This window comes from Oryza brachyantha, chromosome 6 (genome assembly GCF_000231095.2).
Source record: "Oryza brachyantha chromosome 6, ObraRS2, whole genome shotgun sequence".
Lineage (NCBI taxonomy): Eukaryota > Viridiplantae > Streptophyta > Magnoliopsida > Poales > Poaceae > Oryza > Oryza brachyantha.
In genome coordinates, this window is record NC_023168.2 from 10,097,494 (window position 1) to 10,120,888 (window position 23,395).

Consider the following 23,395-nt stretch of genomic DNA (forward strand, 5'->3'; position numbering starts at 1 on the left):
TCTGCGTCTCCACCTCCGCTTCGATCTCGCCAACCCGCCCGCCGGTCGCCACCGCCGGTGAGCGTCTCCTTCCTCCTTCCCCCTCTCTTTTCCTTCCCGGCCGACCGCCGACGAGCCACATGTCGTCGCCGGACGTGTGCGGAGCTCGTTGTCGCCGCCGCTCGCTGTTGTCGTTGTCGCCTTTGTGATGCCGTCGTCAAGCTGCCCCCACCCGCGCCCGTGCGTGCCCGCGCTCGTCGCCTGCTCGTCGTCGCCGCACTGGCTCGTCGACGCTGCTTTGCCTCGGTCGCGCGCCACGCGCCGTCGCCGCACGCCGGTCGTCGCCGTTGCGCCGTCGCCGTCGCCGTGCGCCGGTCGCCGTCCGCCGCGCCCGGGCGTTGCCGCCCCTCTCCCTCTCCCGGCCGAACTCCGCTTCCTCTCCTCTCTATTCCAGGGTCGCCGACAGACGGGTCCCACCCGTCAGCCGCCGCACCCTCCCCTCTCTCTCCTCCCGTGGGACCCACTTGTCAGCCTCTCCTCTCCCCTCTGTCCCAACGACAAGTGGCCCCCACCCGTCACCGCCTCCTCTCTCCTCGCTGACGTCAGCAGCCCCATTAATTGCGCAATAATTGATTTAGGACTTTTCTGTTTAGCTAAAAAACCCAGAAAACTTCTAAAATTCATAAGTAATTCATCTAGTCTCCGTTTAGGTCCATTCAAATTTCATTAAATTCATAAAATTGTCAAGAATCCATTAAAAATAGTTTCTTTTGCTGTTTCAGTAGAGTTTGTGCCTGTTTTATTTATTTTTGTGCTTTGTCGCTTAGATTCGGACCCCGCCGAAGAGCCGGTTTACTTCGAGGTCGTCGCCGAAGTTCCCCAGGGGCCAGAGCACGGCAAGTGACACTCATCTTTGATCATATTGAACCCATTATTGCGAATTCCCTGCTTTTTTAATTCAAATATGCATTGTTTTGATTGAAGTATTTACTGTGTGTTATTTTCGGGTAAACCTTATTATTATGCCGTTGATTATCCAACTTTATTCATTGCTAGACCAGGGGTAACTTGATTAATGTTAAGCCTAGGTTAATGCTTAGCTGTGCTTAGAACAAGTAGCTCATGGGATCACATTTAAACATGCTTAGTTCTGGATAGCTGAGATATTGATTCATCACCCGGTTCGGGTTAATGTCAACTAAAATATTGATAATGGTGGGCTGTGGGTGCATGGTTTTGAGAGTCGCACCCATGGCAATTAAGGACCGGTTCACGGAAAACCCTGGAAGTAATTAAGTGCTAACCACATGCCGAAATGGGTAAGGTGCGATTTGAAGCATGACTTCGAACTATTTGAGGTACCGAGGCAAGGGTAGGCGTGATGGAGTATGGACGGGCAATCGTGGTGTAACGAAAGCCTCTGCTGCTTCCGGATCTACCAAGGCACAAGAGGGGACTACCCGACTTGGTGTAAAGGAGGGGGTGAAACCTGAACTGTGGTGCGATTAAATAGGGAGGGTTATGTGACGGGTCATATCACGGTCTCCTTTCCGGTATACCATGGTGGTACGTCGGCGCACGTTCAAGTGTAGTGGAGTCGTGTCTTGTGGGTACAGTAGTACACCTCTGATCAAAGTATAATCTATTCGAATAGCCGTGCCTACGGTTACGGGCGAGCTCCCAGCTTCACTGTGATTAGTGGACCTTTAATTACTTGAGTAAATTGGTTCTCACTCGGGACTACTGCAACGTGGTGTAACGTTGAGTAGCGGTTGGGCCTGTTGCAACGTGGTGTAACGTTGGACAGTGTTGTGGTATTTTACAACTGTTATTTACTTATCCTTTACTGTATTCGATTACCTGTATTCTTTTTAATCTCTGTTATTTGTTTAACTGCTGCTTTATTGCAACTAACCCTAGCCTGCCCTTGTTAACCCCTATGCATCATTTATTGCTCTCTTGTCCGTGTCACTTGTTGAGTACGGTGGTTTGTACTCAGCCTTGCTTAACTTCCTTCCGCAGAGCTAGAAGTTGAGTCCGATGGAGGTGCCTCTCAGGAGTGAGCTGATCTGCCGTCGAAGCTTTGCCTATGGACTAGAGCCGTACCCGCTGGAGCTAGTCTACCCTTTTCTTCCCGCTGCATTTCCGCTAGAATAAGTGTAATTTTCAGTTATTTCTAAGAACGATGGTTATGTAATCAACATTGTCTTTTTGTGTACCCTGGCTGGTCCTGGACAGGGATTTAATACACAATTAAGTTCAGAAATTCGTGTGAGGAATTTCTGGACATGACAGCGTCCTCCCATCACCATAAATGCAGTTGTTGGGCATTAGGGACGCGCTGCGCTTGCATAAGTGGTGGCCCTCGTGTGTGCTGTCCCAGGCCGCGGGGTCGGGGGTGGCCCGACCCCTTCAGCACTCAGCTCTCAGGTTACCTTTCAGACCCGATCCCCTGGAGGGCACGTGGCTTCCTAGGGCCTAAACCTTTTTCACAGGTTTAACCGCATGGGTCCATAGGGCCATACACCACTTGTGAGGCATACCTCGGTCCCATATTTCTGACAAGGCTAAATATAACAAATTCATTCTCTTTACATAAATGTCACTTAACATAGATCCGACCATCCGACCATGGTATTTAGAGACGTATGGTTCGGTCCATGCTAAGATATTTGTAAGGCAATTTTGGTAGGGGCTGAGTAGAACTTTTAGAAATTCTTAGGCAATATATGGTCGAGTATGTTTACCTTACCAAGATTGAACTACCAAATCATTTCTTACCGGATAATAAATTCATTCATTTGTTCGCTAGCATAATTTTGGACGTGCCTACCTAGCTAGCAGTATCATATTAGTACTAACCAGCGACATAACATGTTTGCCAAAAATAGAATATCGCATCCTTCTATTTGGTCAGAAGACTGAGGCCGTTCAAACAACCTAAAATCCTATGCTTCAAATGCTTTTTTCTCTTAAATTATCCATCTAATTTACGATCCGGTTACACCATTGTATTCGTAACAATCAAATCTTTATAACAAGATCTCACAAGATTATGCTTTTATGAAAAAATACAAATTAATTTTATAATATACCTAAATTACTTTTATATTTCATTAAATTACTTCGTAGTCACAAAAGTAAATTTAGTAAAGCCTAAAAGCAATGTATATATATTATAGATGTAACTTAAAATAAAAGTAAAGTAATTTGTTACAACATTAAAAGAAATCTATTTTGGATGTAAAAACATAAGTCTATTTAAAAATTAGATTTAATCAACATATGGTAGTTACTTCACAATAGATTTATTTCTAATGTCATGACAAGTTACTTTATTTTTTTAAGTTACTTCTATAATATATCTAAATTACTTTTATGTTTATTAAATTTAAGAATTAATTTAAAATAAAAGTAAAGTAGCTTGTTACGACATTAAAATAAATCTATTACGCGTGTAAAACTATAAGTCTATCTAAAAATTAGATTTAATCAACGTATCATAGTTACCCTATAACAGAAGTTACTTTGTTTTGTTTTAAGTTTCTATAATATATAATATATGTAAATTACTTTTATATTGTATTAAATTTATTTTTATATGTCTATATTGTAACTTAATGAAATCTAAAAGTAATTTGGGTATATTATAAAAGTAATTTGTATTTTTTTATCAAAATATAATCATGTGAGATCTTGTTATAAAAATTTAATTGTTACGAATACAACAGTGTAATAGTGTAATAGAATCGTCGATCGGATAAATAGTTTAACAGAAAATTGTATTTGAAGCATAGGACTTTTTAGGTTGGTTGAACAGTCTTCTGGACAAATAGGTTCCTTCCTTATTTTGTTGGCCTGGTCCTTCCCTCGGAGGATCCGATAGCTAAGCGTCTGTCGCTTCTTAAACCTAAATCATGCACACGGACCATTTATATTTTACGTGTAATTTTTTCTATTTGCTTCGAGACTATTTCACATATGAGACTTTTTCCGTATAAGGTTTAGCATGTAGTATTTGGAACCTTAACTTAATTTGCTAAACTAGGCTAGGCTCAACTAGCCTGTTTAGGCTTAGTTCATGTAATCAAGCTAGTCGTTTGGCGGAAGCAAGATTAGCAACGACGGTCACACACGATTTCTCTCTATGCACGCAGCACGTGTGCTTGCCCGCGCAGTGCAGTTATTCCTGGGGTGATTATTTTTTTAAATAAAAGCGAAACATATATTTATAAATAAAAAATAATTTATAAATAAAATTTTTATATACGTATACTCAATGATCTAAAAGTCAAGGCTAGAAAATAAACTATACTAAAAAACACCAAAATCAACTCTATTAAAGTTGAAAATTCAAATTTTGGTTTATAAATACAAGTGAAATATGGAACCTGGGGGTGGGGGTGTCATTGAAAAACCAAACGACATAATTACAAATAGAAAATAATTTATATATATATATATATACTATTATAAAAACGGTAATGTTCTGCCGGTATTTTCGTCAGTCTGTGCTGACCTCATCGATGACGTCAGCAGCAGCAGCGTCAGCGATATCCTCCCGTGCGAGTGCGACAAAGTCTTGGGTCAGGAGCAGTAGCAACGTCCGCCATGGGCCGTGGGTTGCGCTCGTTCGCCGTCCCGTCAGGCCGCTTCGTGCTCATGGCCCAGTCGCGCGCGCTCGCCGTTGGCCCACTTACGAATAATAAAAAAGGAAGATACAAGCGCCGGTGCCAGGGATCGAACCCGAGTCACTAGGGTGACAGAAGAAAACTCATCACTGTACTACAACAAATATTGTTAAATTCATGTAGCGAAGCTAGCATCCTTTTACACGTAAAAATTTGTTGATAATTAGAGAACGCTTTTCGTTGTCTGGAATATGAACGTTGCCTCTACCACCAGTTGCTAAGCATACATGTCTATTAGCATGGTTTTCAAATTGTTTTTCTACCGAATAAGATAAGTCACTCGTTTGATATCCACTATTATACATTTTTAACTATTATTAAACAGTGTGTTTTATGGAAAACTTTTCATAAAAAAGTTTCTTAAATAAAGTTTTTTCTATAATTTAATATTTGTTTTTTTAAATGAAGCATATATTTCCTCTATAGAAAGAGTGTATTTTTTTACTATCTACGTTTAAGATTTGATCATCTGTCTTATTTAAAAAAGTTTCATGATTAGTATTTTTATTGTTACTCGTAAAATGCACGTGCATTGTAAAATAGATAAATGCTTTTATTTTTATTAACTATTTTTGTCACATGGTCACAAATAATGATCACGCCGTGCATGTAGATTTAAATGGTATTTTTTTCCACTTCATGCATTGCGTATGTATTTAGTCATCTTTGTGCAAGTTGTACTTTTTCATGTTCGTGCCATTGTTAATGCATTTTATCTACTTTGCTGAATCTAAATTCAAAATTTATGAATTTATATATTTTCAACACAACATATCTGGTCAAGGTAAACTCATGCAAAAGTTTATTATAAGTACATACAATATTTAACCAATCAAATAAAAATACCTTCCCAAATTAAGAAAAAGAAAGTGTCCACATTTTTAAATCACCATTAAATCAATATTTATAATTGGTACAACTAATATTTTCAACGTTCGCTGCACATATTTAGATAGGGATTAAATTTATAAATTTTAGTTTTTTCTAAAAAAAAACAACATTGTATTGAAGTTGAGGCTAAATAGTTGAATTCATTAATATAATTTTTTTTGCACATTCCAAAAATAAAATAAAATTGTATGGTTAAAGCCGGTTGCAATGCATGGACTTTTTGCTAGTGTATATATATATATATATAGGAAATATACATATTCTTGATGATGTAAAAGGCTACGAAATATACATTGGTGAAAAAAATCTTAAAATTAATTCTAAATTTAACCAAAAACAAAAACGAAAAGACGACGGTGCCCCTGCACAAGCCACCTAACAATTGTGAACAAAATTTCTGCCGTCGCAATGAATTGGCTGCTAATGCCAAGTCCTTCGACGGTTGAACCAAACCATGTCCCAGCAGGCTAGTCCAGGTTTCTAGTAGGCAGCCGCTACGCTACCGAAACCTGACCGGAAGAAAGAAAGAAAGAATTTACCACCTCAACACGCCGTCCATAGCATCATCCAACGGCAACGGCATTCTCACACATTCCAAGACCCACACCGAGGCAACGAACCGCCCCCAGCCCGCTCGCTACAACTACAGGTGTCAAGCCCTCCTCTCTCTCTCTCTCTCTTTCTCTCTCCCTGAGACCCCGACTCCCCTGCGGTGCTCCCCTCCACGCCGCGGGAGCCCGCGATGATCCAGCTGCTGTTCACGGTGCTCACGGCGGAGGCCGCCGTGGCGGTCGCGCTGCTCTTCAAGACGCCGCTGCGGAAACTGGCGATGCTCGGGCTGGACAGCCTCAAGCGCGGCCGCGGGCCCGTCATGGTGCGCACCGTGGCCGCCACCGTCCTCGTCGTCCTCGCCTCTAGCCTCCACGGCATGGCCAAGATCCGCGGCCGCGCCGCCGGCGATCTTGACGGCGCCGGCGCGGGGGTACTCACCCCAACCGATCAGGTCCTCCTCGCCCGCCACCTCCTCGAGGCGTCGCTCATGGGTAAATTGCCACCACACCTATCCCCTTGCGCGCTGTGATGTGTTCCATCATCTTTGATGTCACGGTGGCTGTGGCTTTGGTGGCTTCCTGTGAATCGAAGGAGAACGGATGAATGACCTGATTTCTCTTTAGGGAATGCCAACTTCTGATTTAATCCTAATCTGTGCGTTGGGTGTCGGCGATTAGGCGATTCGTACTAGCTGCATTGGGCAACTGTGCCATTCTATCCTGCTATGTCTCCGCATTGGCACGGTGCTACAATTCAATGCTGTAGACTCCTTTGTACCAAAGGAAATCGTGCAGTGGTGCTATGTCAAATATATATTTTCTTAATTCTTATTGCATAAATAAAATGTAGAAATGCGGAATCATATTCATCCAATTGTTTTAGGCCTTCTGTCGTTCTTTCGTTTGCCACCAGCAACTACTTTTAAGTTAAGTGTTCCATTCATGAAAATAAAACCACTTGGTTGTTCTGGCCAGTGTGAAGATTAGTACCAATTTGTTTTGACTATGGTACAACATTTTTATGAACTTACTACTTGAAAAATGAATGGCCTCGGCATTGAAGAAAGTTTGATATATTGAACAGATGTAGCAATAAATATCCTTCTCATTATTCAAGAAGTCAATGATATACGATTTTAAGAATATATGTAGAACATCTTTTACGTTGCTTGGAACATTTTATTGTGTGTCCAATGCTTGTGTTTAAACTTGACATTTAATATCATGCTTATATAAACTGGTTAAACAATGTGCTATTCTGACTTGAAATCTTGTTATTACTAACACTGTACCAAAATTTAGAAAACAAAATCTGCATGGATGCATTTCTTATTATGCGTAATATGTTTGCATTATTTTTTTCATTGTCCTTTTTTGTCACTTTGCCATTTTCATTTATTTGCAAAAATTGTGCCAAGGATTCATGTGGACTTTGTAAGCATGAAGGGTTCACATTGGGCTAGATACCTCACAGGAATACCCGAATTGTAGGCATGAAGGGGTTGAAGATATTAGAAGGCACTAAGCATAAATTGGAACTAGATGGATCGAAAGATAGTGAATAGAGAGATTAATGTTTTAAAATATAACTGAGAAGTGTGCAGTTAACTTTCTTAAACATGAGATGCACTCAACTGAACTTTCTTAAACAGACATGAACTTAATTATAATAAACTGTCACTACCCCTTCCTAGTCATTTTTTTGATGTGCTAATATTCAAATCTAATTTCTTTCCAGAATCTGCTGTTGACTTATTGTTGGTTATGTACTTATATGCAACTGCTGCGATATTTCTTTTGACCTTAAAGAATTGGATAGAACACCTACAATATTTTTTAGCTTAATATATGCATCTCCTGGGTGTTCTTGATTAACACGGCTATTTGAGTCCAATTGAACTTTAACACATATGCTTGTGATTTTGGTCTCCTATATTTCGTTTTTTTATCTTAATTTTCATACTTTATTTTTTGAGGATACTAAATATATGTGCACTACAGTTGTTTCAGATCCAGCGCACATGTTAAATTGCTAATATATTTAGATAATACATTTTGTTGAATAGTATATTGTATCATAAGAATTGCATGGAAATAAGTATATGGAATTATGCAAAATCCAACCTTGGGATGATCCTATTTTGGCCTCAGTTTGTTCATACATTGGTAGCATATTATCATGTCATATTTTATTGAACTGTTATTTACTGGAGCAGAATCTTATTTCTAAATAAGGCATTTTGTTAGTTTCTGCACAATTACAATCTTTTGCTTTCTTTATCCCTGAAACTGGTAACATGCTTACATCTGCCAAGTACTCAAAAAACTGTAATTACAAAATCAACAAAAGAAATGACAGAAGGAATGTTCCATTTTCTCAGTGAATAAACTTTACTACATGTGTTTAAATTATTTTCCATGCTTTTATTCTGTCTTGTATCTATGATTTATTTCTTTATAACCAATGTCCATTTTGTTGTGACATTACCAAAAACCGTTGTAAAATATATTTGCTTTGCCATTGTCAATCCTTTGTTTTCTAAACCAAATTGTCTTATCTGTCTGCACCTTTTTTATTTTTCTGTAATTTTTTATAGAAAACTTTATTTATATTTTCATACAATTGCTTACCAGAAGAATATAGAAAATTTAGTTTTCAATGCTGTAGACTAGGCTGTCCTTTTTTTTGGTTATCGAAGTTCTATTTGTTGGTTTGATGTAGTATATATTATGATGGAGAATCTTTAGTGTAACATTGTTTTATGCTCATCAGGAGAACAATAGTAAGTAGCTCCAAATGTATAGCAATTTATCTTTTCAGTCTTAGTATTGTATTAGCATTGCTATCATGCAATGTCTAATTCCATAAGGAATTTTTCACACATAACATGTTAGCACTATATTTTCACACATAACATATTAGCACTACATTGTTTCAGGATACTCCTTATTCCTTGCTCTAGTCATTGACCGCCTCCATAACTATATCAGAGAAATACGAGGGCTCAAGAGAAATCTGGAGGCTGTGTCAAAGCAGAACAAGTCATTTGAGGAAGCAAAGGTTCTTGAAAGCTCTGATGAGAGCAAACCATACCAGAAAGATATTGCTTCACTGAATGAGGAGATTAAGAAGCTGAAGCGTCAGCTAAAAGAGAAGTCCAACGAGGCCAAGGATGCAGAGGCTAAAGCCCAAGCTGCCCAGAAGCAGTCTGAAGGTCTAATGCTTGAATATAACCGTCTAGTGGAGGACAACAAGAATCTGCATGACCAGCTGCAGTAGCAGATCTTTTGTCACGTTCTGATGGCAAGAACAATACTTGAGGATGACATGATCTCAAGGTAAGCTACTTTGTCAACAGTAAGGAATGGAATTGATGATATTCAAGCTTACCCCATCGAATGGTCCACAATGTAGAAGTTTCTGGATTTCTGAAGTCTGCTGATATTTGATGGTCAAGTACTCAAGTTGGTTACTGATAAACTCTCATACAAGTAGTGACATCTTTAATCGATTGTTCTTATATGACATACCAGATCTTCGAATAACTACTGAACCTCCTGTGAACGTACCCATAGATTGATAGATGCCCATCTGTAAAGATCTCCAAAAAGGGAAACGTGTCCTGTAGATATCTAAAAAATGTTATTCGGATGATAACGTAAATTGCTAATGAGAAACAGAATGAGCTGCTGACCAATTAACTCTGGTAGTCGTTTCATGCTTGTGCCAAACATACAGAAATATCTAGACAGTAAAAACATATAGATGGCCTGTGAGGTTCTCTTGATTTCGTTTCAATTGCAGACTGAAATGATTTATCCACACATTGTTTTTTCATGTACTCTCTCCATATTCTAAGAGATGTTGTTGAACTTTCAGTACACGGTCAATCATTCATCTTATTTAACAACTTATGTAGTTATTATTTATACTAAAGGATCCATGAAATTTGTTCTAATGACATGGAAATTACTATACTTATGGGAACGTCAAATATATAAGTTTGACCATATTCGAGGAGAGTTTAAAATTATATTGCTCATTTAAATAGTTTTATTATAAGAAGCGCTATTATATGAGAATTTTATTACAACGCTAACCACACGATCTGTATGACCACCACATTGGCTACTACGCAAGTAGTCCTACTATATACTCCCCTTCCTTTTTCATACGGTCTCATTGACTTTTTTTAATGTACGTTTGTATTTGTCTTATTCAAAAAATTTATCTAAATATATAAAATTATAAATCATACTTAAAATTATATAATATATAATAGTAAATCATATTATAACAAAATAATTAATAATTAAATATTTTTTAAATAAAATAAATAGTCAAACGTGAATCTAAAAGTCGTATAGAAAAATAGAGAGAATACACTCTAGGTACAGTGTCTCTGTTGGCTATGATAGCTCCTACGTGACAAAGCTAGGGTTTGTTTATTTCTAAATGCTAAACTTTAGCACCTAGTCACATCGAATGTTTCGACATTTATTATAAATAATAAACGTAGTCTATTAATAAAACTCATCCATAATCTTAGACTAATTCGCGAGACGAATGTAATAAGCCTAATTAATCCATGATTAGCCATTGTGATGCTACAGTAAACATTTGCTAATTATGGATTAATTAGGCTCAAAAAATTCATCTCGTGGATTAACTCTCATTTATGAAATTAGTTTTTCATTAGTCTATGTTTAATACTTCAAATTAGTGTCCAAATATCTGATGTGACATGTGGCTAAAAAGTTTAGCCCATCTAAACAACCCCTATGTACTCCTATCGGCACAGGTGAGATACTTGTCACAACTATGTAGATAGATTCGGACATAATTGGAGTCCGTGTAACTTAGTTTTATCTACGTATTAGAGTTTCTTTAGGATTTACCTCTAGTTAGAGTCCGTGTGTAATAGATTAGTTATTAGATACAAATCTATATCCGGTTAGATTAGTTATTTCTCTGGGTATAAATATAGCACCCCGTAGCTTTGTGAAATCATAAACTTCTCAATACATAAATCAATTACTTTCGGCACATCGCCACTCTTTTCATCGATGTTTCAACACCGACAGAACTTGGCACCTGACGCGAGGCTGCATCATCTTGATCTTCGTCAGAGGGGTAGTCCTATGTTCCACCGGCCACGGTAATCATTAGAACTGTCTCGGTTCAGTCCGAACTTTTAATTTGGTTGCGCGACTGCTAGTTATCGTATTAGTTTCACCTTGAGTTACTTCTGTATCTTGGGTTGATCTGGTCAACCACTTTAGATAATTTATGTCGATTTGATATTTGCTATTTGACATTTTCAATCTCGTAATGTCTCTGTTCGGTCCGATCTATTAGATTACGTTTATCAAATAGTTTATATCAGATCAATGGATCTTGTTCATTGTTTTATCGGAGTACTAGTCGATAAGTTATCAATCATCGGCTTGATAGCAATCTAGATCTGTTTAGTATCTATCCTAACATTGCTAGGCGTAATCTTGAACTATCTCGGTTTGGTCCGATCTTTTATGATTATTCTTAGTAAGTTAGGGTAGATATTTTATAGATCTTGGTCGTTTGTCAGTCGTTTATAACCGATGATCTTTGTCGATCTACATGTTCATTATATTTACATCAATAGAGTAGCCGATTGCCTTACTGCATTATTTTTACACCAATTGGCTTGATTTACTTAGATTAATAGTTATTTTGTATTACATCGGCTTATGAGAATTACATGCGAGTTGGTTTTTAGCCAATCATAGCAATGATTCACTATTTAGTTAACTGCTTGAGTTTATATGTATCGGATTCTCAGCCGATCCAAGCTTTCAACAATATCTAAAAATTTAATAGCTTCTACAATTCAAATCTATCTGACGTATGACGACTTTTCCATATATCTTATCATCTCAACCGGTTACATCTTCCCTTTTTTAATTTATTTCTCTATCTTATATTAATAAATCATAATTATTTCATATTTTAATCTTAAGCCATAAATATTTTTTTAAGATGGACGCAGTACTATATTATGCCTAAGCGAGGACAAACTATTCCTATGCGGGACTGCTCTTAGCTTTTCCTGGAGCAACTAGCAAGCATCATGGCGTGTAGGTGCAGCTAAATGGTTGTGCGAGCGTGAACCAGTGAAAAACACAAGCCACTCGTGCTCAACTGCCCGGCCGAACCGAACGATCAGCGCACCAAACATGGAGCAAACCAGAGGTCGCTTTCTCTCTTTCGATGCGGTGGCCCGGGCCCCGGCTCCCGGCCCCATTGCACGGACGCGCACGCACGCACGGCCCCGCGCGCATTCACGCCGCGGCCAAGCGAGCGTACAGCTGATAGGGACCGACCGATCAAGCCATCCAAGTGGACAGACGGTGGCGCGTGCTGTCATTTCAGCTAGGACAGGCAGGTGGGAAATCGAAGCAAGGAAAAATGGTCCACGTTTTGGGCGTGCCATGGCGAGCGAGGAGCAGAGCATGGAGCCGGTGACAGGTGAGAAGCCCCATGGCCCGTGCGTGTGCAGTTCGTTCGGCTAGCTCCAACGAACATTCCGTCGATTGTGTACGTGCCAACACCGTTGGATTCGTACCGTGCGCCATAATTTGGCTCGGTTTATGTGAGGGCTCCAGGACCCAGGCCCTCCTCCTCCTGCCTGCCAAAGTGGTTGTCCCACTCCGTGCAGGTATCTGGGGCTCGATTGCATGGTGCTTCTTTTTCTCCTTTGGTGCGTTGTAAGCTGTTCACTATCTGTAGGTCAATGCCACCGACTTGTATGCAAGACTATTCTTTCTAATGATATGTATTGCCGTGTTTTTTCTTTATAGTTTATCGGGCTAATTTGATTTAGAGAAATTTGATGGATATTCTAAAGAACTTTAACTATTTTCGATGAAAAAGCACGTACAACTCCTACTGTTATGAAAAATTCCTTATCTTATTATATGATTTGGATTTGTTAGAGTCGTATTTAAGAATTTCCACGTGGCTTCGTGTAGTTTGGCATCTCAACCTATAGTATTTGCATAGAAAATAGATCAATTTATTTAAAATTCTTTACATTGAATATGGCCTAAACATATGGGTGATTGTCAAACGACATATTTACAAGTGAAAAATAATTTATAAATTTTTTTATATACTTATTTCTAGCCATCTAAAAGCCAAGGAAAAAAATAAAATACGCTGAGAAAACTCTAAATTAACAGCGAAATTTAAGGTTTAAAATTAAGTTTTTTCTAAGAAGCTGTTTAATGGTGAAATTTTATAGCTGTTGATATTTGGACCACTAAATAGTTGGCATAGAATCATAAGCCGATGCGTTCATAGGGGTTTCATAGACTAGCGTCGATAGTTTTGTACGTATTGGAATGCGGGTTTGGAAGCCGATACATGTGCGGGATGACGTCGATATGGAAGGCTGATGCTTTTCAAATCAGACTTGTATAGTTTCATTACATTAGGTAGATCTTTTTCCTTATTAACTTAGATTTATGACTGGTTGTATATAACTAGAATCAAACTCAGTTTCTTGCCTAAGGGTATAAATATATACACCATGGGTCTTATAAATTTAGAATCAATCTCAATACAACTTCGGCGTATCGTCACCTTGGTTCGTAGCTTTTGTCGAAGTGAGCTCTCGGCTAGGCTGCATGTCACGTCCAGAAATTACTTACACGAATTTCTGAACTTAATTATGTATTAAAATTCCATGTCTAGGACCAGCCACGGTACACAAAATGACAATGTTGATTACATAACCATCGTTCTTAGAAACAACTGAAAAATAAAATTTAAACTAATGAAAATGCAGCGGAAAGATAACGCATACTAGCTCCAGCGTAGCTCGGCTCCAGTCCATAGGCAATGCTTCAATGGCGGACAGCTTACTTCTGAGAATCACCTCCATCGGATTCAACTTCTAACTCTGAAGGGGGAATTTACGCAAGGCTAAGTACAAACTACCGTACTCAACAAGTAGCATGGAAAAGAAGTAATAAGTGATGCAAAGGATCACAAGGAATAGGATATGGTTAGTTGCAATAAAGCAACAATTAAATAAATAACAAAGATTTAAACAGAAAGGTAGTAAATAAGTAAATAGGTAAATAACATTTGTAAAGTACCAACATTACTGTCCAATATTACATCACGTTACAATAGGCCCAACTACTACTCAATGTTACACCACGTTGCGGAAGTCCCAAGTGAAAGCCAGTTACCCAAGTCATTAAAGGTTCGACTAATCACAGTGAATCTGGCAGCTCGCCCTTAACCGTGGGCACGGCTACTCGAATAGCTTTACTCTGATAAGAGGTGTACTACTGTACCCACAAGACATAGTCCAACTACACATGAACGTGCACCGACATACCACCATGGCATGCATACCAGATAGAAAACTATGATAGGACCTGTCGCATAACCTTCCCTATTCAATCGCACCACACTTTACACCAAGGCGGGCAGCCCCCTCTTGTGCCTAGGCAAATCCGAAAGCAACATAGGCCATCGTTATACCATGACTCCCATCCATACTCCATCACGCTCACCCTAGCCTGAGTACGTCGAATAGTTTGCAATTACACTTCAAACCCCATCGTTGCCCATTCTGGCTTGTAGTTAGCACAGAAATAACTTCTAGGGTTTCCTACAAACCGGTCCTTAATTGTCATGGGTGCAACTCTCAAAACCATACACCCACAACCCACCATTATCAATATTTTAGTTGGCATTAACCCAAACCGGGTATTAAAACATAAACATCAGCTATTCAGAACTAGTAATGATTAATGTGTGATCCCATGAGCTACATGTTCTAAGCACGACTAAGCATTAAAGTAGGCCTAATCTCTATGCAATTTACCCCTGGTATAACATGAATAAAGATGGATAAACAATGGCATAATAATAGGTAACCCGAAAAATAAATACAATAAATACTTTAACTGAAACAATACACGTTTCAATAAATAAAGCAGGGATTTTATAATAATAGGCTCAACATGATCAGATATGAATGCCACTTGCCTTGTTCTAGTTCCTGGGGTACCTCAGCGATGATTTCGAAGTAAATCGGCATGTCGACGGGCTCTGAATCTAAGCGATAAAGCACAAAAATAAATAAAACAAGTACAAACTCTACTGAAACAACACAAGAAAGTATGTTTAATGGATTCTTGGCAATTTTATGAATTTAATAAAATTTGAATGGACTTAAACGGAGACTGGATGAATTAGATGGATTTTAGAAGTTGGTTTTTAAGCTAAACACAAAGTCCTAAATTAATTATTGCGTAATAAAGCGAGGCGCTGATGTCATCGAGGAGAGAGGAGGTGGTAGCTGACAGGTGGGGGCCATCTGTCAGCGGATGAGTGGGAGGAGTGGTGACTGATGGGTGGGACCCGTCGGTCAGGAGAGAGACGGAGGGGAGGAGAGGGCAGCCGGCTGACGGGTGGGCCCCGCTTGTCAAAATAGAGAGGAGGGGGAGGTGGCCTCGGCCGAACAGAGGGGAGAGGTGGCACCGGCCGAGAGGGCGGCAGAGGGCAGTGACCGGCGGCGAGTGGCGCGGACCGACGGGCCACTGTGGACGACAACGCATGGCTCCCGGCAGCGGCACGGAAACTGGCGACGGTGCTAGGGGCGGTGGCACAAAGGGAGAATGGCGGCGGTGAGGCGGCGCACCGGCGACGGTGGGGGCGCATCGGTGACAGCGAGGCGGGGGTGGCGATTGACGAAGGAGGCGACGGTGCCCTCGCGGCGTGCGGGAGGCGGCATGGAGGCGCGTCGCACGGGACGGCGTGATCGAATCGGCAGTGGAAGGCGAGGGTGACGATGGCGGCGGCGACACGACGATCGCGTGGCGACAACGACGGGCGGAGGCGTGGTGACGACGGAAGGTGACGCACAGCGCCCGACGGCGGCGCGGTTGCCTGACGGTGGCGTTGGAGGGGAGGAAGAGGAGAGGAGAGGGGCGCCGGTGCTCCCCAGCGGGGCGGGGGCGTGTCGGCGAGATGACGGGACACAGGGTGATAGCCGGCAGCGAGGGTGGCGAGGCGCGGGTAGTGAGATCAGATCGGCGGCGGCGGCTTGGGCTAGGGCGGCGACGGTTCGAGCGGAGGGGAAAAACAGATGGTGGCGCATGGGTAGGCGGGTTTTATAGGGGGAGGTGTCCGGGTAGGGCGGGGACAGCGGTTAGGGAGTTAGGGTTGGCCACGGGTGAGGAAGGCGGCAACAAACGCGGTGGCAGCGGCGGTGTTCCGCTTGGCCATGGCGGCGGCTGGGCTCGGCTCGTGCCGGGAGAGGAGGAGGAGGAGGCAGGCGGCGTAGACTTGTGGGCGGGGAGGAGGATGGCGAGCTGGGCCGGTCCGGCTGGTAGCCTAGGCGGGAGGGGGAGGTGGCGCGCGTGGCGGGGAGGAAGAGGTGATGGGCCGGCTCGGTTGGGCCGGCCGGGGAGAGGGAGGGAGAGGAAAGGAATAAAGAAAAAGTAAGGGCGAATTGGGCTGGTCCAATTCGGAAAAAGAAAAGAAAAGGAAAGAGAAAGGGATGAAAAAGAGGAAAAAAGAAAAGCCTCGCTTTTCCGAGTTTTAAATTAATTTTTGGGTGAAATTTTATACTCTGTAATTTAGACTTAAATCCAGTTAATGATTTGAAAACTTCGATTTACTTAAAATTAATTCTTTTAGAGCATCCCCAACAGCTCATCTAAATTTGATCATCCATATCTTCATTTGGATGATCATCTAAAACACTTTCATCTTTCATATCCCTTTGTACTCCAGCAGATCATCTATATATGGCATCCTCCATATCTATTTGGAGGATTAGAGAGAGAATATCTAAATATAGAGTTTCTTTCTCCTAATATGGATGACATCCAAAAATAGATGATGTGATAGATGTTGTGTTGGAGCTCAACTTTTACTCTTCATCCTCTATTTCTAGGATAGAGGATGGGATGGATGAGCTGTTGGGGATGCTCTTAGAGGGGCTTTCCCTAAGTTAATTAAGCCAATTGTTATTTAACAATTTCTTTTACGATTTTGGCTTAGGATAGAAACTCCGGGTGTGACACTGCATCGATTCAGTTTGACCTCCAGCACACAGGTAAATTCTTGACATGTGGGAGTTTGTATCGACAAGATCAAAACTTTCTTAGTTCAAATCCAATATTTTGATCGATCTAGTACAACTACTGGTTATCAGATCAGTTTTGGTTCAAGTGATCCTTATATCTTCGATCTCTCTGATAGATTGATGCGTAATCTTATAGGTTAGTTTAATACTTTTTTGGTTCAGTCCAATATTTTGATCGAAACACTTATGTTTTTCTGCAAATTATCTAGTTTGATCTAAGTTATATTTGTCTCTTGAATTGTACTAATCAATCACCATGATTACCTTAATTTGGTTTCATAATCGATGTGCATTATTCTTGAAAGAGTAAATCAAGGCCTAGAAGGAGGGTGAATAGGCGATACAACTTTTAATCAAATAATATGGAAGAAGAAACTTTCAAAAGTTCTAGTCAACCTTTGGAACTTCTGTACTGCACGAGATCTAGAAGCTAAACAAGAACAAGCTAGCTAACAAACTCACTCAAGTCAACAAGCAGCAACTAGAGTACGCGTGGCAACAAAGAGCAAGGCTTAGAATGAGAAATAGAGAGGTTTCACCAAGATCTTGCATGGGGGACCTTTTACCAAGTTCTGATCCGTGAGGAGATTGTACTCTTCGTTGAGAGGTCATTTGATCATCGGTGTTGCACAAATACACTCTTCTTTACTTCAGGTGTCTATTTTCTTTTGGATGTGAGACCCGACCTTTAGAAACTTCTTGTTGGCTCACCACACGAACCTTGGTGGCTCAAGGAGTGTCGCCGAGCCGTGTAGGTGTCCTCAACAACCAAGGGTAACAAGCTTGTAAAGAAATTCTTGGGACTAATCTAGTGCTTAATAAATTTCTTCACGAAATCAACATCAATTACTCAAACCAACTCAAAATCAACCACTCTCATACACACAAAATCTAAATGCTTATATCTGTGGAGAGGAGGAAATGAGAGAGCAAGGCTCAAAGTGAACTTCAAGAAATCAAGCCAAGGGCTAAAAACGATGAACAAATGAACCATCAACCCTAGCTTGAGGGGTGCAGGTGTTTATAACACATTCTCTAAATCTGCCCGTTGGGGCAAAAGATGCTGTATTAGGAACTTCCGAAGGCACAATCAGAACTTCCGAAAGTTGAAACTCAACTGCCACCCAATACATAGAAATTAAAAATCTTCTTCAAAAAGGCATCTCTTTGGAACATCGGGTGGTCACCATCAGAACTTCCGGTCATGTTACAGAATTGAAACCCAAAAACTCAAGTACCCGTGGAACTTCTGATGGATCACCATTGAAACTTCCGGTAAACTTACAGAACTGGAGTTGATCTTCCCGGGGTCCTTCGAAACTTCTAGTGGTAATCCACCAGAACTTCCGGTAAACTTACTGTTAACACCAAAATTTGGTAAATTTCCTTGGTGGATTCGGTTAAGAAAAGGCGCAATTAGTAGATGAAAATCTTATCCAGAAGAGACCGGATTCGAGAAGGAATCGTGAAGACCAAGGCTAGGCGGCATAAATTTATCTATTAATTAGAGTTAGTTAGGATTTTTATTTTATCTCTAAGAGAGTTAGAGTCCGATCGAGACTTGTGTGTTAGAGATAGAATCTACAAAAGAGTTTGTTATTTCTTTTTATCTATTAGGAGTCGTATGTCGTGTCCAACACAGACTAGCATCCACCCAAGGTTATAAATATGTATGCTCGGGGTCATTGTAAACCATCTACAATCAGATCAATAAAATTTTGGCACATCGCCACCCTCTTGTCCGAGGTTTTTAACTCCTGCGGAACTTGGCACCTGACGTGGGGCTACATCGTTTTCATCTCCGGCGGAGAGGTAAGTCCTACGTTCCGCCGGGCCACATTAATCGCATCGGCTAGACTAGGACTGTCTCGGTTAGGTCCGATCTTCTAATTTAGTCGTGCGATTGCCAGTTATCGTATCAGTTTTATCTTAGATCACTTTCGTGCTTTGAGTTGATTTGGTCGACCACTTTGGGCAATCTATGTTGCCTTGATATCTACTATTTGACATATTCAATCTAGTACTGTCTCGGTTCGGTCCGATCTAGTAGATTGCGTTTATCAGATAGTTTATATCAGATCAATGTATTTTGCTCACTGTTTTATCGGAGTACCAGCCGATAAATTATCAGTCATCGGCTCGTTGGCTTGATAGCAATCTAGATCTGTTTAGTATTAACCTGACATTGCTAGGCGTAATCTTGAACTGTCTCGGTTGGGTCCGATATTCTATGATTATTCCTAGCAATCTGGACTAGATATTTTATAGATCTTGGTCGTTTGTCAGTCGTTTATAGCCAATGATCTTTGTCGATCTACATGTTTGTCATACTTATATCAATAAAGTAGCCGATTGCCTTACAACATTATTTTTATACCAATCGGCTCCATTCTGTTAGATCGGTAGTTATTTATGTTACATCGGCTTGTGAAGGTTGCATGTTAATTGGTTTTGGCCGATCATAACACATGATTCATTGTTTATTCCAAGTAATTCGTCGGTTTATTATTAGTCTTATCGATCTTCATGTTTTCTATAATTATATCGTGCTTGACTGTATACTTTCTTGGTTAAGTCCAATCTATGTATGTTTGGTTCGATCTGGTTGTAGGGGCTCGTCCGATCGACTAAGATTAATAAATAACTTGGCGGATTACGTTGGTTTAATATTTAATTCAAGTTTATTTCTATAAAGTTTGTAGCCGATTCAAGCTTTTTACAGCCGATTGTTCATCCTATCGGCTAACCGTTGCAGCATTAATATCCGATCGGCTGGATATTTTGTGACCTATCGGCTCGATAGCCGATCGGCTTGTTTTACTATTCATCTTGTCACTTACAGGATCAAACTTTCTGGCACGCCCGCGCACGTTCTATGAATTTATGTCCTGCACTAGAGCTATCTAAGATTGACCCACAGGCCTTCGTGTGTGACACATCTGTTAACACAAAAATTTGGTAAATTTTCGTATTGGATTCGGATAAGGAAAGGTGCAATCGCCGATAGATATTTTATCCCGAAGAGTTCGAATTCAACTAGGAATCGTGAAGACCAAGACTTGGCGACGTAATTTTATCTAGTAGTTAGAGTTAGTTAGGATTTTATCTCTGAGAGATTAGAGTCCGATCGAGACTTGTTTGTTTTCTTTTATCTATTAGAAACCGTGTCGTGGTAGAGATAGAGTTTGTTATTTCTTTTTATCTATTAGGAGTCATGTCCGACAGGGATTAGCATCCACCCGAGGGTATAAATATGTATGCCCGGGGTCATTGTAAACTATCTACACGTCAATTAGATCAATTACCTTCGGCGCATCGCCACCCTCTTCATCGAGGTTTCAACTCCGGCGGAACTTGGTGAAAGTGCATCTAGGCCCCTAATTTGTTTTGGTGATTAATGACAATCAAATGATGAGGACTAATGATGTGTGTGAGAATGTGAAGGTATAAATAGTCCTCATGAAAAAGTTGTTGTTGCGCCATCCACGTGAAAAGAGAAGAAAAATCGGTATATTCGTGTTGGCATGTGTGTTTACTTTGAATTTGAGTCAACTAGGAATGTCGTACTATAAAGTGGAGTGCGCAAATGAAATCCAGAAATGAATCTGGTGCTCGGAAATATTTTTGGAGTGCATCATTTGCTATCTTTTTAAGCTGTGCTGGAATCTACGGAAGTTCCGAAGGTACTGTTAGAACTTCCGAAGAGGACAGATTCAGTTCTGTATGATTCACGTAAGTTCCGAAGGAGACCTTCGGAAGTTCTGAAGAAGCCAGCATTGGTTCTGTAAGAATCACGGAAGTTCCGAAGAAGCCAGAATCGGTTCTGTAAGATTCACGGAAGTTCCGAACGTTTTGACTGGAACTTCCCTTGACTTGACTTTTCGTAGTTGACTTTGAATTTTCTAAGTGTTGGAGGCTATCATTCTGATCTGACCGGAAGTTCCGAAGGAGACATCCGGAAGTTCCGAAGAGAGCATCTTTTGCCCCTAATGGGTAGAAATTGAGAGGGGGGTATAAATACCCCCCAACCACCCAAGCTAGGGTTGCTGCTCCCATTGTTAATTCATTTGGCCCTTGGCTTGATTTCTTGAGATTCACTTTGAGCCTTGCTTTCTCACTTTCTAATCTCTACGGATCTAAGTGATTTGGATTTGGTGTGTGTGAGAGTTGGTTGGTTTGAGTGCTTGGTGCTGACTTCGTGAGAAATTTCTTGAGTACTAGATTCATCCCCAAGATCTCTTTGCTAGCTTGTTACTCTTGGTGGTTGAGGACACCTAGATGGCTAGGCGTCGTTCCTAGAGATTCTTGTGGTGCGCCGGGAAAGGTTTGTGAAGGTTGGGTCTCACCACCGGAAGGGAAGAGACACCTCGAGTGAGGGGGAGTGCACGAGTGCAACCCTAAGGAAAGGGTTGTAGAACCCGGCTCAAGTTTGAGCTTCTCAACGGAGGGTACAATCCCCTCAAGGATTGGAATTTCGGTAAAAACTCTCTGTCTCTACTTGTGGTGATTTCTCTCTAACTTGTGATTTGAGCTTTGCTTTTGGTTGCCGCGCGTATTCTAGTTGCTGCTTGTGCAAAGCTTGGAGGTGGTTTGCTTATTTAAGGTTTGATTGGCTAGATCTACACTTTTCTCATTTTAGATCTGGTGCTGTTGGAAGTTCCGAAGATCAACGGAACTTCCGAAGGCCGGAAGTTCCGAAGCACCTGACTAGAACTTCCGAAAGTCTCAGCTTCCGCTTTTTAGGTTTATTTTTTTTAAATCACCTATTCAACCCCCTCTAGGCCTTGATATACTCTTTCACTTGGCACCTGACACGGGGCTGCATCGCTTCAATCTCCGGCGGAGGGGTAAGTCCTACGTTCCGCCGAGCCACGGTAATCACATCAACTAGATCAGGACTGTCTCGGTTCAATCCAATCTTCTAATTTGGTTGTGCGATTGCTAGTTATCATATCAGTTTCAACTCGAGTTACTTCTGTATCTTGAGTTGATCTTGTCAACCACTTTGGGCGATCTACATTGGCTTGATATTCGCTGTTTGATATATTTAATCTAGTACCATCTTGGTTAGATCCAATTTAGTAGATTGCGTTTGTCAGATGGTTTATATCAGATTGATGTATCTTGCCCATAGTTTTATCGGAGTTCCTGCCGATAAGTTATCAGTCATCGGCTCATTGGTTTGATAGCAGTCTAGATCTGTTTAGTATCTAGCCTAACATTGGTAGGCATAATCTTAAACTATCTCGGTTGAATCCGATCTTCTGTGGTTACTCTTAGCAATCCGGGCTAGATATTTTATAGATCTTGGTTGTTTGTCCACTATCTATAGCCAATGATCTTTGCCGATCTACATGCTTATCATATTTACATCAATAGAATAGCCGATCGTCTTATAGTGTTACTTTTACACCAATCGGCTTGATTTATTTAGATCGGAAGTTATTTATGTTGCATCGGGTTGTGAGAATCATACGCAAATTGGGTTTAGCCGATCGTAACATATGATTCATTGTTTATTCCAAGTAATTCGTCGGTTTGTTTATTAGCCTTATCGATCTTCATGTTTCCTATAATCATATCGTGCTCGACTGCATATTGTCTTGGTTAAGTCCAATCTCTGTACATCTAGTTCGATCTGGTTATAGGGGCTCGTCTGATCGACTAAGATTAATAAGTGAATTGATGGATTATGTTGGTCTAATATTTAATTTAACTCTATTTCTATCGAGTTTCTAGCTGATCCAACCACTATCGGCTAACCGTTGCGGCATTAACATCTGATCGGCTGGATATTTATTAACCTATCGGCTCGGTAGGCGATCGGCTTGTTTTACTGTTTATCTTGTTAGTTGCAGGATCAAACTGACTGCCATGCCCGCATATTCTAAGAATTTAGGTCCTGCACTGGACCTGTCTAAGAGTAACTCCCAGGCCTTCGTGTGTGACGCGTCAACGTTCACATTTTGACATCAACACATTTTTTTGTCAGATCACATTTTTGACATCAACACATTTTTGACACGCCCAGTGGGACTACGTGTTATTTTTACTCACAGGCAATCATGTGAGCAGAAGTCATATATGTATTTCGAAGAAATAGATGTCAAGAACTCAATCATGATGGAGC

The 23,395-nt window shown here is 40.7% G+C and overlaps 1 protein-coding gene across 2 annotated transcripts; it reads left to right on the forward strand.

Moving 5' to 3' along the window:
• Positions 1 to 6,239: 6,239 nt before the first annotated feature.
• On the forward strand, positions 6,240 to 9,996 carry LOC102718463 (B-cell receptor-associated protein 31). Of its 2 annotated transcripts, XR_001550494.1 has the most exons (3): positions 6,240 to 6,604; positions 9,052 to 9,451; positions 9,528 to 9,996. XR_001550494.1 is itself a non-coding variant. In XM_015838413.1 (2 exons), exons 1-2 carry the CDS (start codon positions 6,304 to 6,306, stop codon positions 9,390 to 9,392), a joined length of 642 nt encoding a protein of 213 aa, XP_015693899.1. In that variant the 5' UTR covers positions 6,240 to 6,303; the 3' UTR covers positions 9,393 to 9,996. The 2 variants fall into 2 exon arrangements, 1 of the variants encoding a protein (XP_015693899.1); XM_015838413.1 differs by having other exon boundaries at positions 9,052 to 9,996.
• Positions 9,997 to 23,395: the final 13,399 nt, after the last annotated feature.